Here is a 26,124-nt window from a genome sequence, read left to right as displayed (position 1 = left end):
TCTTCCTGGCCTGCCCCCCTCTCTCTCTCGCTCTCTCTCTCCCTCCCGCTCGCTCCCTCTCCCAGTCTCTCTCTTTCCTCCTTTTCTGTCTGCCACTAGCCTACCTGAAGGGAAGTGTACAAAGCCGATAAGAAAATCTGGCGTGCCGGCGGGGCCCTGTGTGCGCTATGCTGCGGTAAAAGGGCCGCTATTTGCGGTGTTCACAGGGGATGTAGAGAAGAACAGAGGCGCCGCTCTCCCTCACGGACCGCGCCGTGTCTGCTTTTGCTCTACCCAGCCCGCCGCATCGCTGAGCGGCCTATGAAGCACACAAGATGTCGACCAGAACGCCATTGCCCACAGTGAACGAGCGTGACACCGAGAACGTAAGTGCAGCTGTCCGGAGACACCTGAGCGATACCGGGCGTGGGGACGGAGTGGTAACGACCCGGGGATGTGGTTATTTTGCGCACTGGCCGGTGCAGGTTAATGGCAGCTCTTCGTGAGGCTACAGTGTTGCAGAGTGACTCGACCAATGAGCACAGCAGCTTTTTTTTCACCCCCCCTCCCTTCTGATGGGAATGAAAGCATGGAACGTAGAAATAGCTTAGAATTAAAAGTGCGGCCCGGCTGTGACTGCCTCGCTCTCTCTACACAACAAGGCTACCCTGAACAACGCACTGCGTCAGTATTATGCCGCTTTTAATGGCACAAGCGAGGCTTGAATGTTAACACTGAGAATGAGGTGTCTGTGTGGCCTGTGAGAAAATGGTGTTGCTCCACTCGTGCAGCTGGGGGTGGGGGGGTATTTTCTAGTCCACGACGTCAATATATAGGGTGTGTGTGTGTGTGTGTGTGTGTGTGAGAGGGGGGGATGTTGCCCTACTTTTCAATTGCAAGGCTCGGTAGCATCGCAATGTAACATCCATAACCTATCGGGCCCTGCTGTAGGAGCACGCTCGGTGCTGCTGAGGAGGAGGCAGCGTGTTGTTGTTCAGCGAACCAACACGCAGACAACAGGGCGAAGAACGACTTGAATTAATCACAGGAGATTTCTCATGCGCCGTGTGGAGGAATGTTTATGAACGACCACCCACTCCCAATTATGGCGCGCACATCCACAATAATGTAGCTCTTCAGAGATCAGAACAGATGAGGGCTGCTCCTCTGTGTGTGTGTCTGTGTGTGAGTGTGCTGACAGGCTGTGACATATCTGGGTTCGTCTGATTTTTTTCTTTCTTTCCTGGAAACAGAAGCCTCCTTTAAGGCTGCAGGCAGTCTGTATTTGTTTTTTTTAATGGTTGACCTATTCATAGACTTACAGAGAGGGCTTTTATTTTGCCTCTATATTTCTGAGCACGTGTTTGCCCGGGTTGTCATGTTGAGGTGGTTAAAATTCAAGTGAGAAAATGCATTTCCTCTTCAGCAAAGTTGCATAACTTAACAAACCCTATTGTTAACTTTTACATGAAGACATCGGTCCTCTCTTGCTCTCATTGTCCGATACATTACTGAACAATGATCTGCCAGTGTTCAGTAATGCATCAGCTCATAGGAGTGCTAATGTAACTGTCTGTCTAATGCTGCACTCTCAGACACAGACTTCTGGGTGGCTATTAAAGCACTGCCTCAGCATCACTGGCAGTAGCCAGCCAGCCCAGGCTCCCTCTGTTCGACTCCAGCACGCAGCCCCAGGGCCCACTTGCAGCTGAACTGCATTGCATAACAGCTTATTACTCAGAAAGACAAGTGGCTTTAAGTGCAGCAACAGAAGTAGCTCTCTTCTGGCTTTCTTCTTCATCTTTTTTTATTAATGTGTGTGTGTATGTGCACAGGTGTGTTATGCCTCATGTTTGCCCCCCTGAAGACATCATCTCAGTGTCTGGGATCAATGGATGGACAAGTGAAACAAATTTTGTGCATTAATCAATCACAAGAGCCCAGAGTCATTTGCCTGTCCAAATATTCCACTGCTGATTTAGAGAACCTAAGCCAAGTGTGTGTGTGTGTGTGTACACACAGTTGTGTGGCTGAAGGTCAAACTGGCCTCATTACAGGTGCGATCTAAAATTGACTTGAAAGGCACTAGTGTGGCATTTACCCGCTGCAAAAACAACACATGCACATTTCTCTGATCTAAAAGAGGCATTACAAACAAAACCATCTGACTTTGTCGGGATTTAATATAAATTTATGCTGTGAAATGTACACATGCATCATAGCACTCCCTCAGTGAGGCTAGCTGAGGTGTTGCGCACACAGCAGGGTGTAGCGTTTCCCCAGTGAAATGGGAGCAGGGGAGCCCGGGTAACCAGACCAAGGCTTTATTCTCTGGCTGGGTGTGGTGCTCAGGAGCAGAGGATCATGGGATCTCTGACCTGGACTGACATTAGCAGCTGTTGTAGAGGAGAGGACCAGAGGAGACTGCATATAGCCTGTGCCAGCATAGTACTTATAGCAAGCTGTTCCTAATTCACCTTCACATGCTGTATCACAGAGACGCTTGTTATTGGTTTTGACTGTGGAACCAGCAACATTGTTATCACAAAATGTGCCTGTGTGTTACACTTTTTTTGCTGGTTTTGTCAAAGACACACAGTCTGAAGTTCAGTTTCTTCTGATATTGACTCTTACACTGTGAATGATAGGGTCATTAGGTTTAAGGCGTTAAAGCACCGAGATTTTGATTCTCCCCCAAATACTTCTGTATAGATCCTCATTGTGAAACCAACTCTGGAATTGGGGCAAAGCTACTCTTTCAAAGTTCAGCTTTAACAGTACTGCATTGCTTCTGTATGTTTTGCCTGTATAGCAAAATGATGAGTTTGGAAATGTGCCACAAAACTACTTAAATAATATTGGTGTCTGTGTAAATCAAAGGATGTTGCTGATCTCCACTTTTTTTCCCTGCAGCACTCTTCGGTGGACGGCTTTGTTGAACCCCAAGCCCCCCCAACAAAGTCCGCGAGTCGTCACAGCCTGCCACGATGCCGCAACTCTTTCACCTCCACTGAGGAGCACCCTCACATTGGCAATTACCGCCTCCTCAAAACCATTGGGAAGGGGAATTTTGCCAAAGTGAAGCTGGCACGACATGTCCTGACTGGACGAGAGGTGCGACAAATTTTTAATCTTTGCTTTATAACGTTTATACTGTGCATTTTATTTGTGTTATATAATATAGTGATGCACTGATCCAATATTTATATGGGATATTGATCAGCAGCAGTGCATTATTTGCTAAAAGGACAGCTAACAGCAAAGGATCAGCAGTTTAAGGTATTTTAAATCTGCTACACCAACAACTTCTCTGTTTTAAGTAGTTTGTGACTAAGCTGTGCTCACTAAGTTGACTGAAAAGCTCAGTCGGTGATTCTTTTTCTGCAAGACTCTGTGCAGTAGGTTTGTAGTTCATGAGTTGTCATCGACTCAGATTTTTGTTATCATGACCTCCACCTGCCTTTTTTCTTTTTTGTTGCGGTGCATGAACGGTAAAGGTGAGAACGGGAAAAAGGACAAACTACCACAACAATAAACAGATGCTAAGCTGGAATAAAATGAGTAATAATATTATTAGTTATTTAACACAAATTGCTACTGCTGGGTCATTTGACCTGCAGTCTAATCAGGGACACTCAGACTTCCCTCTCTCAGGCCACCTCCTCCAGCTGTTCTGGGGGGACACCAAGGTGTTCCCAAGTCAGCCAAAATGTGTAATCTCTCCAGCACGTCCTGAAACTGCACCAGGGAATCCTCCCAGTAGGATATGCCCATCCTGGTCAGAAGCCTGAAGCTTCAACCCGCTGCTTTTTTCTCAGAGCAACTGTACTTTGAGTTCCTTCCAAATGACCGAGCTCCTCACCCTGTCTCTAAGGTGAGCCCAGCCACCCTTCATGGAGGAGGCCCATTTCACTTCTATTCACAGTCTCATTTGTTCCATCACCACCCAGAGCTCGTTCCCACAGGTGAAGGCAGGAACGTAGATCAACGGCTCCACTTTCACATTCAGCTCTCTCTTCAACATGACACACCAGTATAGCGTGCACATCCAAGTGGGCACAGTACCAACACCTGTTAATCTCCCGCTCTGCTCACCCTTATTATTGAACAAGACCCCCCCAAGATACTTAAAATCCTCCACTTTTGGCCAGCAACTCATTCCCAATCTAGAGTGGGCACCCTTTTCTGACTGTGACTCATGGTCTTACACTTGAACTATAACTTGGAACCCAGGGCAAGCTGGAGGTCGTTGTATGACGAACCCAACCTATCTGCAAAATGCAGAAACATGATCTAGAAGCCACCAAACTCGACCCCCTCTAACACTTTTAAAGTTTGTGCATAAAAAATGTTGAACAAAATCAAAAGTTAGGATTAAGGAGTCAGCGTTAGCTCCTGGCACAAACTGTTTGTGCTGATATTAATGTCACAGGGGGTTTGAAGCTCTGCAGTCACCGAGTCAGCAAATCTTTGGTAACTTTTACACACCATGTGCATCAGCACTCGGCAACCACGCTCTGTAACTTTAAATGAGCGGTTCCTCAACCCCTTGCAATAGTACCACTCTGAGTTAAATGTTGAATATCTTGGAGGTAAGAAGGTTCATGAACTGACTTGTTCCAACAGTGGTATCCTATTACAATATTACGATCAAATTCAGTGAGCTCTTTGGAACAACCCATTCTTTCATAAATGCTTGTAAAGGCACCTGCGGCGATGGGAAAACACCTGAATTCAAAGATTAAGAAACTCTGTGGCCCTCTGTGGCCGACTCTTTCATTGCTCCATGTTAACAATTAAGACTGCAGTTTTCTTTCATTGTTGGTTGATTTAAGTTCAGATCCCTATTTAGGAGTGTTCTTGTTTTATTCGACCTATTTAAAACATGAATATATTTAATTCACCCTCACAGGAAACCAACAAAGCCATACTGTACTAAATACTCTGAGTGACCTTTTCATTTATAGTTTCAGTTCTGGTAACAATGCAAGAAGGCTCACTTAAAAGAAAAATATTTCAGCTTCACGGCTGAATTATTTGCATCTTTTTCAAGTTATGCCTCGCCGCATAGAAACCACAACGTGACAGAATGATGGTATCGCTATTTATTTATCAACTCAAAATGATTATACATGAATTAGTTGATAAGGCATTGATCTACTTGCAGTCAGACCCAGTTTTCGGCCGTGTTCTGGCTGTCAGATGAACGAATTATCTCCTGTCATGACAATGTTGTACTTGACCATGTTAGCTTTCCCAGTGAGGACAACCTCTCGCTCCCTTTCACCCACTCACAGTCATACACTGCTGCCTTGTCAGAGTGATAGATGCCCTGCTTTGATGTGTTGTAATTAAAGCTCCTGTTTCTCTAAGGAGAAAACGATGACCTGCGATCTGCTCACTGTCTTTCACTCAGTAGGACCCGCAGGGCTCACTGACAGCCCCGATCCACCTCGGAGGTCCTTCTCATGTCTGTCTTAGCCACTTGCATCTTTTAATCCTCTGAGTTTTAAAAAGCATCAGGTCATATCGGTATTGAGTGCCCAGGGAATAAATATTCTCTCAGGTCTAACCGGTAACAGTTTGATCTGTTCTGTGTCCTTTAATGCAAGTGTAAAACAGACACATTGAGTGTGCTACCCACTGTTTGCCGAGAAGGTCAGGCGCCACTTTGTGTGCCTGAGAGCCTTTGCTGGCTCATCAGAATGCAAAGACATGGATCAGAGTAAGGGAGAAAACAGGTGGAAAGAACATGACCCACTAAAACGAATGTTATCGTAGCAGGAACCTAGAAAGACACTTACTGACATAGATTTTCCAGATGTGATAAACAGAGGTTTAACTGTGTAGAAAAACAACAAAAGGTCCTGTGAACCAAAAAGGAGGTTGCACAGACTCACTTCCACGTGACAGAGTGTCCTCTGTCTGCCCAAACGAACACGCACGTCAATTCACACGCATGCTGAGCTATACTAATGGTAACATTTGCCTCTACCATACGCCCCTATGAACTTACTCAGCGGACAACATTATTTGTAAACTTAACTGAAATTAAGACGTAGTCCTATAATGTCATGACTTTTCTATATCAGGGGTATTTAATTAAAATTTAAGGAGGTCCAGTTAAAACTCCCTCAAACAAACATTACAGTCCAGTACGTTTTATTTTTAAGTAGCTTAAAAACGTTCAACATTATTTCAACAATGTTTATTATTCTTTTTTTTTTTTTTTTAATGAACTGGCGTGCAGTCTAATAATATAATAATGACAGAATGTCATTTTCTCGTTTCAAGTAAAATAACTTTTGAATTCAAATGTCTTTAAATAAAGTGCTCAATTTAAAATGTTAAAAAGTGTAGTTTGACTTTCTTCTTTGCTTCGTTTTCTTTAACCACATTTTACGTGTAAACCCATCTCAGCTTTAACCCTCCGTTTCTTTCTGTGTGTTTCCTGTGTGCATAAATTGACCATCACAAAGGAAAAGGCAGCACAGATGAAAAATACCTTTACTGTAAATACGAGAGAGTAAAATAGAAACTGTCCATCAAAATCCACAGTCCACCTATTGGTGACCTGGGATTGATATAATTTATTATTAGTGTGGTTTTATCATACATATAGTGGCAATATTGGGGGAAACCAATCAGATATAGATTGTACATAAAATATACTTGCAGCCAGTGTTGAACCCTGTCTTTTATTGTCCAAGTTTGAAGCCTTGGGTTTGTCGCTTTCTCTGTTGCAGTCTTTGAAAACTGGATGAGAGAGCAGAACTCGATAGCGAATGTTAGCATTAGCTAGCTTGGTTAACTCATTCTGATAATTGTATTGCACACTCACAAGGTAGACATGCCTATTTCACAGTAAACAGGACAGTAAGTTACAAAATGACCAAATTTTTCTGCAATGAAGAAGATTTGAAACTATCTGTTGAGGCTATAAACTGCTTGCCTGAGGCAAAAACTTAAGTGAGAAGCAGAATTGTTTTCTCAGACTCTTGTATACCATAGATGACTTTTTCTACCACGAAGAGTCACCATCTGGCCATTAGGACTGCTTCACAGACCTGGAGGCTACATCCATCAAGTTTACATATGAGCATGAATGTCATGGTAATTTAATGCTTTTAAGGCATTAGGTTTAGAGTAAATGGTCACTTTCCATTAATTCTGAATTATGTTTACAAATAGTTTTAACGTAAATAACAAATCAATCAAATTATCTGTTGATCTGTTTATCTTTTTCAGTCTATGTTGCAGCTTTCTTGCTGACACATGGAAGGAATTTGACCCTTGTTCTTAGAAGCTCTCAATATCCTCTTAGTCTCCGCAGAGAGCAAATTTACTTGGAGAGCTAAATATAGAAACGAGGAAAACAAAGCACTGAAAATATGGACATACTCATTAGCACTTATATGGCAAGTATGGTATAAACTGTGCTTCTTGTTTTAGAGTGCATAGAAGTGAGTAGAAGCAAATATGCATACAACATTCAGAGCACTTATTTGCATAGATGTGACGTGAAAATAACTTTTGTTGTCGTACATTTCATACATCAGCCCTGCTCCCTGTATTACAGTCATGCCTTTCTTTTCATCGCATATGACCTTATACAATGCTAAAATACTTCCCTTTAGCACACAGATATCATGATTCTGTGGTTTTGATAACAGAGCCTAAAGGGAAATCAGAGTGTAGAGGAAACGCGCAAAGCACTCGAGCACACGAGCGATGCAAAGTTTCCCCTTTGTGTCCTCGCTGTCTAAATATTCACACACGATCACAAGTCCTGCATACTGTGAAGAGCATATGGCCCCTGTGTTACGACTGGGCTGAATAATTAACACTGATGCACAGTGCCCTTCTGTCACTGTGAAACTGAATTATTTACCCTCAAATCCATTAGCGTGAACACACACGCACCCACATGCACACAGAGGCCTTGTGTATGATTTTTGTGCCGTCCACTCATTCATCAAATCTCTGTCTGCTAACAAAAATGAAAATATTTGCCCGGCATCGTGTCGAGGAAATTAAATGAATCTCACTGACTCATGCAAAGGGAATAGTGGAAGTTGATGCAGCAGAGTGACACATGAGGACCGTTCCAACACCTGTAGGCGTACTGTACATCAACAGACACGCAAATACGTGCCTAAACCTGAGCTTCGTCCGTGACAGGAGGAAGCAGAGAGGAAGGGAGTCTGTCTGTGCACCTGCCCACCTAAGAAGGGCTACAAATAGACACCACCTGCATACTGTGTTTTTCTACACATAGTAGGCCTTTCTGCAGTCTTTCACTTTGCTCCATCCTCTCCCTGTTAGACTGTTTCTTGGTGTTATTATCAAGTTTGGCTTCTGGGGTTGTATCAAATTAAATTACAAAACAATTTGTGCCATAGTTCTTAGGGAAAGTGGTTTTAGATGAATAACCTGTATTCTCATCACCATGACTCAGCATCTGCTTGCTGGTTTCCCCCCTTACCAGGCTTACCAACAGCCTGCATCCACTGAAGCATGCTTATTAAGCTCTTATAAGGCCAGAGGCACAGTAATGCTTTAGAAAAAATGTATGTTTTTGTGATATTATTCATCTTTAATGTTATCAGTGTGTCTTCTACAGAGGTTACAATCTTTGTGCTAGAATGTAATTCAGCAGATGAACATAGATGATGACAAAATCTCTTCAAGATCCGCTCCTATGATACTTCTAATGTTAGACATGGTTATGATTGGAGATCATGGTTAAGGCACAGCTCCCTGGGGGTAGAGTGTGGGGGGGGGACACATCCTACAATAATGTTGTATAAATCACTTGATTTGAGATGAGTCGTGCAACTCCTATACCCAACAAAATGTTAAAACCTAGGGCTTTGTCACTGTGTGATACATTCACTATATTTCCAGAAGTTATTCACTTCCATAGCCACAGGTGAATAAAATCGCCTGTCTCATGTTTGCAGGCTGCTTCTGCAAACATTTGTGAAAGAATGAATTGCTCTCAGGAGCTCAGTAAATTCCAGCATGGTACCGTGATACGATGCCACCTGTGGAAGAAGTCCAGCCATGAGATGACCTTGCTATTAAAGATAAAGTAGTTTAAGAACTGCACATGGAGATTTTTGTATGAAGAGTTTCAATGGCCCAGCAGCTGCAGCCAAGCTTTCCATCAGAATGCAAAGTTTTGGTGTGGTGTAAAGCATGCCATCACTGGACTCTAGAGCATTGGAAACCTTTTCTCTAGAGTGACAAATCATGCTTGTTCATATGACAATCAAATGGATGAGTTTGTGTTTGGGGGTTCCCAGGAGAATGGTACTGTTCTGACTGCGTTGTGCCAAGTGTTAAGTTTTGGTGGAGATGGAATTATGATGTGGGGTTGTTTCTCGTCCAACATCAGTGTTTGATCTCACAAATGCACTTCTGGAAGAATGATCAAATATTCCCAGAAACACTCCTAAACCTTGTGGAAAATCTTCCCAGAAGAGTTGAAGTTTTTATTGCTGCTAAGGGTGGGCTGAAATCACATTAAACCCTATAAGAATGGCAGACGAGCAAATACGTTTATGCATCTTTAAATTCTCCTGTATTGTTACTTAGTGTAAATCCAAGATACAGATTCTTTTGGTTAAGTCCAAACTGCAGCCATGGACAGCATTCACAGTTATAGCTGGACTCATGCTCTGTCCCCATACGTGTGATATGCTAACTTTGTGCAATGTAATAAAAAGTACGTACATTTACATGCGCCATTTGGTGCAATAAAGTTGGGCAAACAACACAGCGTTCTGTAACCTACTGGTTTATTCGATCAGGAAAGTGGAACTTTGACAGACTAAGTTAATTTTTAACTGCACAGATGTTAATTCGATATTTTTCTGTTTGCTTTATTAATGCATTTTATGAATATATTATCTTAGCACCAAAGCCAACAGCAGCTTCTCCTTTCCAGTTCTGAATTGAGACAACAGCATCCATTCAGTACAAAGTACAGTGCAAAAAGAAGGAACAAACGCATCTTTAAGAGCTTTGATACTGTCAGTTGGTTGAAGAGTCTCAAGAGACATATGGAGGCTGTAAAACGCGTGAAGGATTTCAAATATCAAGTCAGCAAACAGCTACTAGTTTGATCCTTAGACCCCTTTGCTCTCTGTAGTCAGGCTAAGAAAAGATTTTATGGTAATTACCTGTGGTTAGGCTATAAAAACTGTCATTCTAATTTATTTACGCATATAAAAAAAGCTTAGCATAGCACTTTTTTTCACACATGCAGCTGTGAACTTTTCTAGACTTGTGTGTGAGCAATCAGCTCAGACATTAAATGGTGTTTAACCTGAGAATTTAGTAGTACAGGATGACTTTATGTGTGCTACAAGGGAGCTAAGGGGTGGGGGGCAACATATCAGTGTATGAAAAACTAAAACTTCTCAAGATAATATAGTGGCTCGCTTTTGACTCTGCAGTATGGCACAGATAGTCAGTGAAAGCTGCTGAGCTCTCAAAGTGAGGAGACTATGTCAGTTTCCTCAAGCACTTTGGGGTGATTATTGAGATGGATGCAAATGACTGCTGACATGGTTGCCAATTGAGAATATTTACCCAAACTTTTCTTGCTCCCTGCTTTAAGTTGCCTTTCTCAGTGTGTAAAGGCTCTTGATTCACAGTATAGTCATAGTCAAGAGGGAATTTGTATTTCTGCTTTGATCTCTGCAAATCAATGCTTCACGTCTTAATGAATTACTGAATAGAGAAGCTTTTAGGTGTGTTCAGGCTGAATGGATGATTCAGCTGTGACATGTTTTGACAAAGTCACCTCACCGCACAATAGTGAAATAATAAGAATTCATTTCAATGAAAGTTTTAACTGCACAAATACAAAACTGGAATTAGCTTTGACATCTTGGTTATCTTTTATTTTTTTCCTGTCTGCATCCCGCTCTCTCTCCCCCCTTCCCTCCCTTTCTTTTACTTCCCCTGTCTTCCTGTCTTTTCTCTCTCTAGGTGGCGGTGAAGATAATAGACAAAACCCAGCTGAATCCAACCAGCCTACAGAAGGTGAGTTTATGTTTTATGACCACATGGTAACATTGATGTCTTGGTTACAGTGTTCGTGGGCTTTTCCGATAGTCTTTCCCGAGTTCTCCCCACTCTGTTCTTTGCTCTTTGAACTCAGGATGTGCTATTTTACATAATGTAATCAGATGTACTCAGGAGAGACCACAGGGCTTGTTTAATCTCCAGCCACAACCTCCTTCACTCCTGACTCTGTTGTTTGTGGTTACGGGCAGCTAAAAATACACTTGCTGTCCGGTTTGTCACTTCCCTTGTCTAGCAGTCATAACCAATTAGAAAAAAGGCTGTGGGACTGTTTCCTGATTACTGACTCCCATTAAACACACGTGGTTATCTTTGTGCTCTTTGTCCATATATTGCATTATTAGCTCTCAAACCAGGCTAATCCAGGTTCATCTTCAAATAGGTCTTTGAATATATGTGAAAAGGGAAGGAGTGCTCAAAAGCTCCTCACTTTCCCTAAATTTCGTCACTCCAGTGGTTTTAAACTTAAGCCAGTCCTCACAAAGAAAGCTATCCAAGTAAATGCACAGACCGGTACACATACAGTCATCATCGCAGATTAGAACATGTGGAAGGAAAGCAAGAGCTGCCAACATCACCTACTGCGAGTCTAAAAATAAATCAGGTGTGCAGCTGACTGACTGGAATTCTTTTCATGATCATGACATTATCGTAGCGCGGCTCACCAGCGCTGCTGCTCTTTTACTTTCCGGTTTTTGTAAAAGATGAAAAAATTACCTAGCAACTGACTGACTCATTTTGATAATGGACAATTATAACAACCACACCTACATAAATGACACTTGATGGTGTCTTTGTAGGCCACCAGGGTGGGAAAATGTTGCCCCCTACAAGCTTCTTAATGACAAAATAATTGCGATTAGCTTCTAAATAGTGCTTCCACCTTATGTTGGTCTGAATGGAGATGAGATGAGTGAACTCGGTGAGTGAGTGAAGGCTGGCCTAATCAAGCAGAGTGTAATCATAAAGGGCTATTGTGAGACCAAATCTGGTTCACTGCCGAAGTCCTTCTTTGGCATCTGTAAAACACGGTGGTTTTTCGCCTATCAGGGCATTTCTAACACGATTATATTCCTGCAATTGTCTTGGATCTTAATGGGATCCGACGGCAATTCTTTAGCCAATCAGTGTGTAGTTGCTGTGAGAGTTTCAAGCTCTCAGTTCCACGCTCATCTAATCTGACCGAGATAATTCTCGTTGTTTGAGCTCTTTTGTGTCGCAGCCTATTGTGTGGTTTCTAATCTGTGCACAAAGTGAGGGTAATGAACATTTTGTTTTGTGCGTATGTGGTGGATTAATATTCTGCATAGAAACTGACTGGGACACTGCCAGATTGGGTCATGAGGAGTTTCATACCGGATGGGTTGGGTTGTCCGCTGTGTAGTGTTGAATGTAGCAGGACAGATGTATCACGTGACCGTGCAGCCCAGTTGATCAATTATTCAGTGGGCTTTCATATGTGAGCTGCAGCACTTATACAGCTTTTTTTAATATATAGGGGATAAAGTGTTTTTAATATTACATCATACAGTACATTGGCATTTGCATTCACATTAGCAGATGATGTCAAATGTTCTGTATTTGTATCAACTGTAGAGTCTTGTTATGTATCCTTATTTGGAGCATGTACACAGTTATATATTTTCACGCCCTCTGCTCCATACTGTAGATTCCCGTAATAGTATACAGATATGCCATCTGCAATGCAGAAGCTCGTCTTGTAATGCAGCAGCCGTCTCCTGGACTGAATCGATCGTCTCATTGACCCAGAGTGTCCTATGCTACCCTTGTAAAAGCTCCATCACGAATACATTAAAGGGAACATGTGCTTTTTATATACAGTTTTCTGCTTGGGCACTCTTTCGACCTTGGACTGATCAAATAATGCCTTGGAAAAACCAAAGAGAAGCAACATTGCAGTCATTTGCTCTGTTTCCTGTTTTTTTGGAGGTTTGTATTGCTGCTGATTATCAGTTGAAAGGCTGGAAAAATAATAACAAGTGGGCATCGAGAGTGCAAAAATGAGAAATCACCACTGTGCTATAATATGTAGTGTGGATAATTTAATCTCGCATTTTATCAGAGCTTTTCATAGATCTAATTTTATTTTCAGCCATGGTTTTTGCTTTTAACGATGATGAAAACAAGATTATGGAGATTCTTTTTTTCTATGATGCGTTTGTATTGTGTCGTCTAATAAATCTAGCATTTCCCTTTATGTTTCTGTTCTATTCTCCATTAAAATCCCCCAAGTCACACCCTGGCAGGCTGACGCATTTTCAGTTAGGTTCACATTTGTTTGTTTATTTATTTTTCAGTCCAGTTATAATTAAAATTCAAGAAAACACAGTTAAGGTTTTTAAAAAAAAAAAGAACCAAAAAAGAAAACCTTTACAATATTTAAGATTAAAATAAAACAAAACAAACCATGATCTTACCAAAGTCAGTCATGATATTTAGATTTTTCATTCACTCTTAAATGTTTCCTGGGTGTACAAAATATTCATCCTGGTCACTTTGTTGGGTACACGTTACTAGCGCTTGGCTGGACCCTCTTTTGTCTTCAGAACCATTAATTCTGCTGCTGGAAACATTCCTCAGAGATTTTAGTCTGTATTGACATGATAGCACACATCCAGGATCCATGAATCTCCTGTTCCACCACATCCCAAAGGTGCTCTATTGGATTGAGATCTGGTGACTGTGGAGACCTTTTGAGTACAGTGAACTCACGGTCATGTTCAAGAAATCTGAGCTTTGTGACATGGTGCGTTATTCCACTGGAAACGACCATCAGACCATGGCTACACTGTGGTCATAAAGGGATTGACATTGTCAGCAACAATACTCAGCTATGCTGTGGTGTTTAAATGATGCTCATTTGGTATTAAAGACCCCAAAGTGTGCCAACGAAATATCCCCCACACCATTACACCACCACTGATATGTGGCATTTGTTCATGCTAAATTTGAACTCTAGGTTCTGAACACTGCAGCAGATATCGAGATTCATCAGACCAGGAAACATTTTTCCAATCTTCTAATTGGTGAGCCTGTATAAATTGTACCCTCAGGTTCCTGCTCTTAGCTGACAGGAGTGGAACCTGCTGTGGTCTTCTGCTGTAGCCAGTTCCTTCAAGGTCTGACATGTGCGTTCAGAGATGCTCTTCTGCACAACTTGGTTGTAACGAGTGATTATTTGAATTACTGTTACATTCAGCTCAAGACAGAATGTCGCTTTTCGCCTGTCTTCTGGCCATTTAAAGTCATTTAAATCACCTTTCTTCTTCATTCTTATACTGGGTTTGAATGTCCTAAATGCTCAGAGTTGCTGCCAGTTGATTTAATGATGTCATATTTGCATTAGCGAGCAATGGAATTTGTGTCTACCTAATAAAGTGAGTATATTAAAATAAGCGATTTTGTTGAAGGCACTCTTCAAATTACAAGTCTAGACCTAATTTCACTGTAATGCTTGAGGCTGTTTGGGCTGCTCTATGACCCTTCACCAATGAGTAGATGCAAAATTTAAGCAGCTATACACAAATTCCCCCCTTTCGACATCGGTATCATAGTAGTTTTTGTATTTTTACTACACAGCTGTCTGGACAGCAAATTGATTATCGTGTGATGTAGATTTTCATGGTTAAAATGCTGGTCTGCATAGCTAAGTAAACTATATCTGGAGGCAACACTAAATACGTGGATCGAGAAGGATTGTCCAGTGCATTTAAAAAAAAAAAAACTAATCTGGACTTGATTAGACCTTTTGTACGCAGGGCAAACATGGAGAACATTTGAGCCATTCATGCTGACTCTGTTTCAGTGTGGGTTTGAGATGCCTGATTGGGCCACATTATTCCTACACTCCCTGCCACTCTTTCATGTTAGCCTGTCAAAATGCCACTAATATTTCTTTTTATGGTCTCAGAGGAGCCAGGCTGTGGGCTCACCATCTGGCACTGTAGGCACAACCATCGCCCTGTCAGATCTTTTACTACCACACGCATGCACATACACGCAAACCTGTATGACACACAGAGACATAAGCAGAAGATATTTGGTTTATGCAGAAGGCTCTAGCTGGCAGAATCTCTGGGGATTTTTTTTGTCATTTTTGGCAACATTATGCACACATTTATGCATTAGTGTAGCTAGCATCCTCTCTGATTAGAATTAGCTTTATTTCACATCAAACAGCACTTTAACACTTATTTTTTTAAGCATATCTGTGTGAGCCCACAGTGTCCCGATCACTTGATTTTAAAGAGGGGTTAGCAGAGGCCAAAATGAGTCATGAGGTTACAGCGAACCTCCCCTCTTTTTCTTTATGGCCCATTGGCCCTGATGTGACTTTGAGGTGGTTTCAGCCCCAACAGGAAATGAGGTCAGCTTAGCATCCAAAGCACCTCCTGAGATTCGCCACAGGAAATGCATCACATGTCATCTGTGGTCAGGGTTGTTGACGTTGTCATGGTTTTAGGCATTTTAGCCCTAAAATAGGCCTCTCCGCTAATCCCCTCCGAGCAAACGCTGCGCTCATCCCATCATCCCAGCGCTTTCTCTTTGTAATCTGTAAATACAGTGGGGCAAAAAAGTATTTAGTCAGCCACCGATTGTGCAAGTTCCCCCACTTAAAATGATGACAGAGGTCAGTAATTTGCACCAGAGGTACACTTCAACTGTGAGAGACAGAATGTGAAAAAAAAATCCATGAATTCACATGGTAGGATTTGTAAAGAATTTATTCGTAAATTAGGGTGGAAAATAAGTATTTGGTCACCTCAAACAAGGAAAATCTCTGGCTCTCACAGACCTGTAACGTCTTCTGTAAGAAGCTTTTCTGTCCCCCACTCGTTACCTGTATGAATGGCACCTGTTTGAACTCATCATCTGTATAAAAGACACCTGTCCACAGCCTCAAACAGTCAGACTCCAAACTCCGCCATGGCCAAGACCAAAGAGCTTTCGAAGGACACCAGGAAAAGTATTGTAGACCTGCACCAGACTGGGAAGAGTGAATCTACAATAGGCAAGCAGCTTGGTGTGAAAAAAATCAACTGTGGGAGTAATCATCAGAAAATGGAAGACATACAAGACCACTGATAATCTCCCTCGATCTGGGGCTCCACGCAAGATCTCATCCCGTGGGGTCAAAATGATGATGAGAACGGTGAGCAAAGATCCCAGAACCACACGGGGGGACCTGGTGAATGACCTGCAGAGAGCTGGGACCAAAGTAACAAAGGTCACCATCAGTAACACACTACAACGGCAGGGAATCAAATCCCGCAGTGCCAGACGTGTTCCGCTGCTGAAGCCAGTGCATGTCCAGGCCCGTCTGAAGTTTGCCAGAGAGCACATGGATGATACAGCAGAGGATTGGGAGAATGTCATGTGGTCAGATGAAACCAAAGTAGAACTTTTTGGTATAAACTCAACTCGTCGTGTTTGGAGGAAGAAGAATACTGAGTTGCATCCCAAGAACACCATACCTACTGTGAAGCATGGGGGTGGAAACATCATGCTATGGGGCTGTTTTTCTGCCAAGGGGACAGGACGACTGATCCGTGTTAAGGACAGAATGAATGGGGCCATGTATCGTGAGATTTTGAGCCAAAACCTCCTTCCATCAGTGAGAACTTTGAAGATGAAACGAGGCTGGGTCTTCCAACATGACAATGATCCAAAACACACCGCCCGGGCAACAAAGGAGTGGCTCCGTAAGAAGCATTTGAAAGTCCTGGAGTGGCCTAGCCAGTCTCCAGACCTCAACCCCATAGAAAATCTGTGGCGGGAGTTGAAAGTCCGTGTTGCTCGGCGACAGCCCCAAAACATCACTGCTCTCGAGAAGATCTGCATGGAGGAATGGGCCAAAATACCAGCTACTGTGTGTGCAAACCTGGTAAAGACCTACAGTAAACGTTTGACCTCTGTTATTGCCAACAAAGGTTATGTTACAAAGTATTGAGTTGTATTTTTGTTATTGACCAAATACTTATTTTCCACCCTGATTTACGAATAAATTCTTTACAAATCCTACCATGTGGATTCATGGATTTTTTTTTTTGACATTCTGTCTCTCACAGTTGAAGTGTACCTCTGGTGCAAATTACTGACCTCTGTCATCATTTTAGGTGGGGGAACTTGCACAATCGGTGGCTGACTAAATACTTTTTTGCCCCACTGTAAGAGTTGTTTTCTTTTTCATCGCTTAAAAGACGCCAGTGAAATATGGAAGGTTGCATGATTGGCATGTGGTTCTCTTCTGTTACACATGACATGTAAAAGACTGAAGAGCATGAAGAGGGTAAATTAAACCCCAGAAACACTGGCAGCTTCTCTAGTTATTATTTTTAACATGGCTCAAAGCTGCAGTACCAACCTTTACCCTCACTCTTATATCCGAGTCTGACTGTGTGAGAAACTGCTCCGAACAATACACGGCGACTCTGTTTGTGTATTCTACAAAAAGCTCACTATGGGGTCAAGCTCTTGTAAATGGGTGTTGTTGATGTCTGTCTTGTGCCTGCCATTCTGCATTAGCCAATGAAACGCTGTTGAGCCTATGGGCTAGCGAAGCTTTGGTCTTGTTCAGATGAGCGGAAGGTGATTGGACGGGCAGCACTTGTGTTTGAGGTGAATCATAACACAACTGAAACGCTGGCTAAGATATGCACAGATTTACATGTTTGTGAATATTTTCTGTTCCATAAGACATATTATACAAGCGTTAAAATGAGTTTTGGTGTAAGTAAAGTGTGTTTTGGTTTTGTGGATTATGAATAACGAGTGGCTCATAGTTGCAGAGTGATTGAAAAAGATGTGTGCCTTTTCTTGTTGGGTTTTAGCACCTTGGGAGTCGAGGATGGGATTGTTTCCTGAATATCAGTGATGCCTGTCTGTTTGTCTTTGTCTCTCACTGTCTTTCTTGGAAAAACAGAAAGCTATGGTTATTTACTGATATGTGGTTTTTTTATGTAATATTTGAGCACTTTAAACATGCACGCACGTACCCATTAGAGGGATGAGGGCTTCCAGACTACTCATCCTATCAATAATCTCCATGTTGAATGAGCAGCTGTGCTGCTGTGACTGAAATAGTCCAGCCAGTTCTTGTAAGTGTTCCCAGTCTGATATCTGCTCCTTCTGTATGGGGACTGCTGTAATTAAGGCTAGTTTGGGAGACTGGGTGCCTCTGGGTGGCTGGAAGTAGGTCACTGGCACAGACTACTGAGATTCAACCGCATTGCAAATGATGTGTGCGATGCAAATTTGTTGTTTTTGTAGCTCTTTCTGTAATCCTTGTCTACCTGAAAATCTGCTTTATGCCAGGCTGTGACCCCCCCCCCCCCCCCTTCCTGCATCTGTAGATATTATTGATATTAATAGTAGATTGGATCAAAGACCGCTAACTCATTATCTCCTGTCAGCCTGCATGGTGGCTACATCCTTATTGAGCTTATATCGACAGACACAGTGTTTGTTGTTGCCGTTTTCCACTGCCCTTCTCAGATTTGTTCTAATTTTTGTTTCCAAGTGGCTGCACGCGTGCTTCCCATGTGAGGGGCTTTAGGGCAATGACGCAAACGAGAGAGAGAGAAAGAGAGGCGGAACAAGGCAGAGACGGGAAGAGATAAGAGACTGAGATAAAGCACTGCCTCTATAATTCATCACTCATCCAGAATATTACAGATTTTCTGTCTTGACCAATGCATCAGATATTAAAGCACGTGCATGGATGGATGTGTATCGGAGGTTCTAACTTTTTTTGGGGGGGGGGGTTGTTTTTTATTCTTGTGTAGTGCGGTAGATCTTCTGGTTATTGTGTCAGTGTGTTTCCACTCTAATTGACTTTGTTACCACGGGGGAACCTCTCAGGCCAACATGGCAGTTGATGAGTATGGAGCAAGGTTTGCCATGCAGAAGCCTGCTATTCTGAGGCACTTGGATCAGGAAGATTTTTGTCCCATAACAAATTCAGGCTATAAAATCTGCATGCACACATTCCTTTAAAATGTCAATCTCAAAATAGTTGCATTAATGTATAAACGTGAGTGTATATATCGTACATGTACATCGTACAAGTGAACACCATACACTCAATCTGTAGGAACTCTATATTTGTGCCTGTTAATATGCTGTAAACTGTTTTCATATTAGTACAGAAATAGATCACACAGATTAGGTACAAAGCCATGAGAGGGATGCTAAAAGTTTTTGCACAGTGAATTTGAAATCAGTCAACATGTGATGGAAGTGCAGACTTTCAGCTTTAATGCAAAGATGTTTAACAAAAATTTCCTATTAACCATTTAATTTTCATACATAGTTGCTCACAAGTATTTGGACAAACTAACATAATTTTAAATATAAGGACTGTTTTTGATAGTTTGATGAAAATCCTTTGCAGTCAGTCACTAAAGATCACCAAACGCTGTTTCCTCCCATGAGATCCTCTGTGAGGGCCCGTCACTGCAGCCACATTCAGATGCTGCTTGTTTGTGGGTTGATCTGCATTCAGTTTCGCCTTCAGTACCTGAAAACCATGCTCTGTTGAGTTGAGATCACGCGACTGACTTGGGCATTGAAGAATATCCAATTTCTTTGCCTTGAGAAACTCTTAGGTTGTGTGCTGTTAATTCAGTTTTGCAGCATTTGGCGAAATGAGCAGAAATGAGCACACAGAGTATCGCCTTGTGCACTTGTTCAGAATTCATCCTGCTACTTCTATCAGCTGTCACATCATCAGTAAACACCGGCGACCCAACAGTGACCTCCTTCCACTAGCAGCAATACATGTTCACGGCATAACACCGCCTCCACTAGAGGTGGGAACCATACATCCCACGATACGATATTATCACAATACTTAACGCACGATACGATATTATTGCAAGTTTTTTTTAAATATTTTGCGATATTCAGATTCTGTACATAAAGGTAAACTTTATCAATATTCATTTTATCTAATATCAAAGTCTCGCACTCAGTCTTTCTCTCATTTCAGTCAGTTTTATTGTTGACAAACTGAACGGTTTGTATTACAGTCTAGCCCAGCTTAACTGAATGCAACCATCTGGTACAATTATAGCTATTTTGAACTATGAAATTTATGAAAACTATGCAGCCCATTCAGCAACTGAAGAATTTGAAAGTAAATTAAAACAAAATATCATTTTACATTAAATAAAAAAGTTTTAAACCTATCCCCACTAGTGGGGATAGGTTAATTGGATAACCCAAATTGTCACTAGGTGTGAATGTGCGAATGGTTGTCTGTCCCTGTATGTTGGCCCTGCGACAGACTGGCGACCTGTCCAGGGTGTACCCCGCCTCTCGCCCTATGACAGCTGGGATAGGCTCCAGCGCCCCCCGCGACCCTGAAAAAAAAAAAGGATAAGCGGAAGCGAATGGATGGATGGAAAAAAGTTTTAAACTTAATTAAAATAAAACATGTCTTAAATTAAAATAAGTAAACTGTCATGTTTATTGCTGCCAAAGAAAAAGTTAAACACATTTGGACAGTGAAGGAATGTCAGGATTCTTGCTCAGAAAAAGGATCAACATGCTCTGAGCACAAAAACCTTTTTTGTAACAAAATATCGATTTCTGCTGTCCCTGTATCGATACATTATTAGCAAACAAAATATCACGATACTACACAGTATCAATTTTTTCCCCCCACCCCTAGCCTCCACCATGTTAGACAGGTCATGTGGTATGACCTGCCTAAGTCTAACCTGACCTTCTTGTTCTTGAGTGTAGCCAGTGGTTTGCACCTTGTAGATCCTCTACATTTGCATTCATGAAGGCGTCTCTTCATTGTAGACTTTGACAGTTATACATCTGCCTTCTCAGGAGTGTTCTTGATTTGGTTAATTGCTGAGAAGTTGTTCTTCTTAATAATGGAAATCATTCTTTTAGCATCCGGTTTAGTTGTCTTCTGTGGTCTTTCGGGCCTTTTGGTGCTGCTCAGCTGGCCAGTGCATCTCTTTTGGGCCTGATAATTAAAACGGTGAAAAGCTATAAAATGAAATTCAGATATGTCTGTATTACTGTGATCTGTCATGAAACGCCAAAGAAGCTCGCTTACTTAATAGGGATGAAATATAATTACATTTTTTTGCTATTGTCAATAAATGTCATTAACATGACGATGAAAAGGACATTTTTGAAACTTTATGATGAAGATTTATTTACAAAAAAAATGTCTTGGACTGCTTATTTTGTACTGTTGAGAACATTTAGAGCAGTGGGAGGAGTGTGGGCTTGCCTCTGAATAAACTACAGTGCCCATCTACATTGTAAAGAGGGAAAATGCCACCGAGTGTGCCTTACTGATGTGGTTTTAATATTTTCCGGACAACAACGGAGCTCTGTGGCACTGGGAAACAATCTATGCTAGTCTTCAAACCACACTTGTTTGGGGGAAAAAGTGTTGTTTAGGTTTAAGAAAACTTGAGACTTTTTCTTGCATTATTCGTGTGTGGGCGTGGGTGTGTTTTTTGGATGTTATGAGAGGAAGAAAAGAAAAAGTGAGGCAGGTGAGCAAGTAGAGACAGGGACCCAAAGAAAGAATTAGAGTGAGAGTGAGTACCTGCATTTTGTTGAACCAGACTGTGGCTCAGAGGTCCCACAGAGTCAGGCCTGCTCACACTGGTGTAATAGCTGTGTTTGATGACCTAGAAACATAGACTATCCCGGCACTTATGTAAGACCTAAAAGGCCACTGAAAGAAGTCGAACAAACACGCTCATATAGACACACACACCACAATACAGTATCCATTCTCTTCGTTTAATTTGACACATTCGATAACGACATATTTTTCCTCGTTTTTAGAAAAGACCGTGGATCAAAGCGTCGCTCAGTTTTCACTGAGTCGAAGCCAGCAAATGGCAAAAATCTGTGTTCTGCCTCAGGTGTGAAATCCCAGTCGTGTTGGCGTTGAAATTTAACACTCAAACACAACCTCAGCAGAGCTCTGCTGAGAATCAGCAGAATGTAGACGATTCAACAGCACCTCTAAGTGGCTGCAGAAGCTCGTCTGACATAAACAGCCGTGCCAAGACTGAGTTTTAAATGATTCTGCTTTCTGACTCATCACTCAGATGTTGCACAGGGAGGCTCAGAGAAATTAGATTTTCCTTTAGCCTCCTGTGGCTGGGTAGAAACTTTCTCCCTCTGCAGTAGAGGAACCTTCTTCTACATTTTGTTTTCTACAGTTATGTGACTAAGGCATCAGCATCATTTCTGCATCTTTTTTGCATGCTAAGATGATTACATTAGGCAGCAGATGTCTGACTGGCTCTGAGCCTGTGTACTGCCTCTCTGCAGTGGCTGGCTGTGCGTGCGATGCTGCTGACTGGCTGTTTGGACAACCGATTGGCCGGCTTGCTGGACTGCAGCGTGTCGGTGGAGATGTAATTCTCTACCCTGTCTGTGTAGGGCAGGGTTTAGCACAATGTTGTCGCTGCGCCATGTTGCTTCACACAGTCCAGTTGTCCTGTCATCCTCAGGTTCTCTTATGGTTTCGAAGATCTGTGTAATTTATTGTGGCTGAGTTCCCTTCACTTAACTCCTCTAATCAGTGCTTAATAAGTGCTTTCCCAGCAGAGCCCGAGCTGACACTAAGTGCTCATTGATTGTAATTTCATTTGACATGTTTGTGGGTGCATTAAATGTTCCTGTCTGTCTCTACAGCTCTTCAGGGAAGTCAGAATAATGAAGATTTTGAATCATCCAAATATAGGTAAGCCCAAACAGCAACCTACAAGACCCTCAGTGAGTTTGGATTAGTATTTCCCTGTGAAAGCACACTGTGTAACAAGCGATCCCCATTAAGTTACTGCCTTATCCATGAAAACATCTCACACTTTGATAAGATTGTACTTTCCTTCTGCAAATTATTCTTTTACTTAGAATACTGTCCAAAACTCATGATCCACACCTCATTTTTTTCTTTTCTTCTTAGCTCGTCTTGAGCAATAGTTCTCTAGGCTTTCTTAAGGACTTTTAAAGTTTTTCTTGGAACATTGGCTGCAGGGAAATCTCCTCCATGCCATGCAATATCACCTGGAAAGTGTCTGATTGAAGCAAAGGTTTTCATTCGTCAGCGTGACAGTGATCCCCAAAACACTGCCAAATACAGTAAAAGCATACCTGGAATAGAAAAACACACAAAGGAACACTATCAGTCATGTTGGCCTCCCCAGAGTCTGGGTGAAAAAGCAGAGTGGGATCAACTTGAGAGTAAACAGAATAAGAGGCCGCCAACATCCAAAGAAGAGCTTTAAATGTCCATCAAGATGTCTTGAGAACTATTCCTGACAACTACTTAAACTACAGTTCAGGCTGTGTTAAAGAATGAAGGTAGTCATACCAAATATTGACTTTTAGGCTCCTTAGAGTTGCAGAAACTCTGTTTTGTCTTATCTACTGTGTGTTTGAACTTGTTTAAATAAATTGCAGAACCTGCTTCCCATTTTCCTAGAAAAATATAAAGAAATGATCACATCTTGATCTGACTGTACAAAAGTACAAGCATAGTTAGCAAATGGTTTAATGCCACTTTGTACCATGCTGGCACCATTCAGACTCTGTTAAGAGTTTTATTGCATTAGGATAGACCAGACCAGCAAGCTCAGCTTACACCAAATCACAACCTTCAATTAGCTTTTGATTTACTTCATCTCTGCCTCCTTTCCCCACTTTCTCCTGCAGTGAAATTGTTTGAGGTGATTGAAACAGAGAAGACTCTTTATTTGGTGATGGAGTATGCCAGTGGTGGTAAGTGAAGCATTAATTCATGTCCACCAAACAGGTGACATTTTGTTAATTTTTCTGAGTGTCACTCTGTTGTGTTAGTTTAACTCTAAAATTCATTGCAAAAATGCTTATTTACAAATCTGTCACTCCAGCTAGTCACCATTTCAAATTAAATATTAAACATGTTATTTGTTGGGTTACCTCAAAGCAAGCATTAGTACATGGTTATTGATGTGATTTTTATCAATATACTTATTGATAATTATATATTTCTTCTTTCTACAGGTGAAGTGTTTGACTATCTAGTGGCTCACGGCAGAATGAAGGAGAAGGAGGCCAGAGCCAAGTTCAGACAGGTGAGTCATCAGTATCGCAGCGCTCACGCCTCTGTCGTCATTCCCTTACTGTTTTTTGAGAGAAGACTGCATGCACCAAGATCAAGCTTTATCACTGACTGCAGAGGAAAGAGGGAACAACTTCCTTTTAGATGCTGCTCTGACATCTAGTGGTGCTGCAGGAGCAATAAGGCATCTACAGTAGTTTGTGAATTTACTAGTTTCCTTTCATGCTTGGCCTGAAAGTGAACAGAATTCAATTTTATTTTTATTCTTTTTCCTTCGGTGTAACGTCGACAGGGTCAAAATCCAGATGTGTTCATTTATGTCTGAGTGCATGCAGGTTTGTGGCCTCTTTTAAATAATAGCTTGATTAAAGATCATGTGCAAATACTAATAAAATGTTTTGCTTGCATGAAAGCTCTCTTTGTTTGTTTGTCTCACGTTTTGAGATAAACAATGTCACTGCAAGAATCTTATACAATATCCAGCCTTCTATTTTTCTTAACTGCTAATTCAAATATTAATTTCACTGGAGGGTCTGAAGCCTTTTCCAGCTGGCATAGCATGAGAGGCGAGGTGCACCTGATCAGGTAGCTAGTCTTTTGCAGTTATATTCACATCTGTGGCTAATTTAAGGGGTTTCCACACCTGTGGAAATCGAACTCTGATTCTGGTTAATTTTCCCCTTTCATGCAGTTAGTTTGTGCAGGTGTGATCAGACAAAACAACCGCACCGTGACAACTGGGGGGAGGTGGTCTGGAACGGTTCATTTATGGTGTGAACGTAATCCAACCCCGATCTGAACCAACTACCCTGGTGTATGTTACAAGTTTAAGTTAAAAAACAAAAATCCCGTAGAAACGTATTTTTGTTTTGTTTTTTATTCTAACTGCAGGAAGATACTATAGATGTGCAAAGGTCTGCATGGGCTAGCAACTAACTGAAATGAATGTAAATTCAGTTTTCTCACCCAACACCTTCTTCCTGTATATACCTTTGTTGCTCCCGCCCCAGCCAATGAGTGCGCTGAATGTTCTCACGTGGTTTGTTGTGATGCGTTTTGGTTCACTTGGATTTCACTTGGATTTTTGTCTGTGTGAAACCAAACCAAACCCTGGGATGAAGCTGCTAGTTTACAAACTCATCAACTGATTCAGAGTAAACAAGCTATCGGTGTGAAAGCACCCTTAGAATCACCAGCTAGTCCTACGAAAACAGTTTGTGAACAAACACCGGTTTGATTAATCAATAAAGAAAAGGCTGCAGTTTGTGTGCATTTCTATGTAATGTACATGATATTGTACATGTATTTAACTGTCATGATGCCTGTTTTGTTTTTTGTTTTTTTTTAATATTTCAGATTGTGTCTGCAGTGCAGTATTGTCACCAGAGGAGGATAGTACACAGAGATCTAAAGGTGAAAGTTTGTGAGACAATTTCTCCTCACGATTATCCACATCAGTCACTTCCTGTCGGTGTTGACAGTCCACGGTGTGCTTTGCCTCTTTTTCTCTTCACTGCAGGCAGAGAACCTGTTGTTAGATGCAGATATGAACATCAAGATAGCTGATTTCGGCTTCAGCAATGAGTTCACTGTGGGCAGCAAACTGGATACTTTCTGTGGCTCTCCGCCATACGCTGCTCCCGAACTCTTCCAGGGGAAGAAGTACGATGGTCCAGAGGTGGATGTCTGGAGTCTAGGGGTTATCCTCTACACACTGGTCAGCGGCTCACTGCCCTTTGATGGACAGAACCTAAAGGTGGGCAGCTGTTTTGTTTGTTTGTTTGTTTGTTCTAAGTAGTTCATATTGACTCAGGAACTACTTGGAAATTTTAATGTTGCAACTGGTGATAAGCTTGGAAAAGTTTTTTCTCTGTGAGCACTTTCCACCTCTGGCTGTCCACATGTCGATAAAGTGCTCTGTGTGTTTCAGATAA

The 26,124-nt window shown here is 41.8% G+C and overlaps 1 protein-coding gene across 3 annotated transcripts in view; it reads left to right on the top strand.

Annotated features, from left to right (window-relative positions):
* The window catches only part of mark1 (MAP/microtubule affinity-regulating kinase 1), a 37,513-nt gene continuing 11,389 nt past the window's right edge, over window positions 1–26,124 (top strand). Inside the window, exons 1-8 of one of the 3 annotated variants that reach the window (XM_085428052.1) lie at window positions 1–365; window positions 2,893–3,093; window positions 10,981–11,034; window positions 22,783–22,831; window positions 23,803–23,868; window positions 24,133–24,203; window positions 25,547–25,603; window positions 25,710–25,946. In XM_085428052.1, coding sequence (XP_085284178.1) covers window positions 315–365; window positions 2,893–3,093; window positions 10,981–11,034; window positions 22,783–22,831; window positions 23,803–23,868; window positions 24,133–24,203; window positions 25,547–25,603; window positions 25,710–25,946 — 786 coding nt within the window. In that variant the 5' untranslated portion in view covers window positions 1–314. The remainder of the gene's footprint in view (window positions 366–2,892; window positions 3,094–10,980; window positions 11,035–22,782; window positions 22,832–23,802; window positions 23,869–24,132; window positions 24,204–25,546; window positions 25,604–25,709; window positions 25,947–26,124) is intronic. The other 2 variants (XM_085428050.1, XM_085428051.1) reach the window with 2 other exon arrangements.

Source organism: Rhamphochromis longiceps, linkage group LG13 (genome assembly GCF_057381845.1).
Source record: "Rhamphochromis longiceps isolate RC_006_pf linkage group LG13, R_longiceps_female_GT1.1, whole genome shotgun sequence".
NCBI classification, from domain to species: domain Eukaryota; kingdom Metazoa; phylum Chordata; class Actinopteri; order Cichliformes; family Cichlidae; genus Rhamphochromis; species Rhamphochromis longiceps.
Note: the sequence above shows the minus strand (reverse complement) of the source record. Positions and strands in the feature narration are given on the sequence as shown.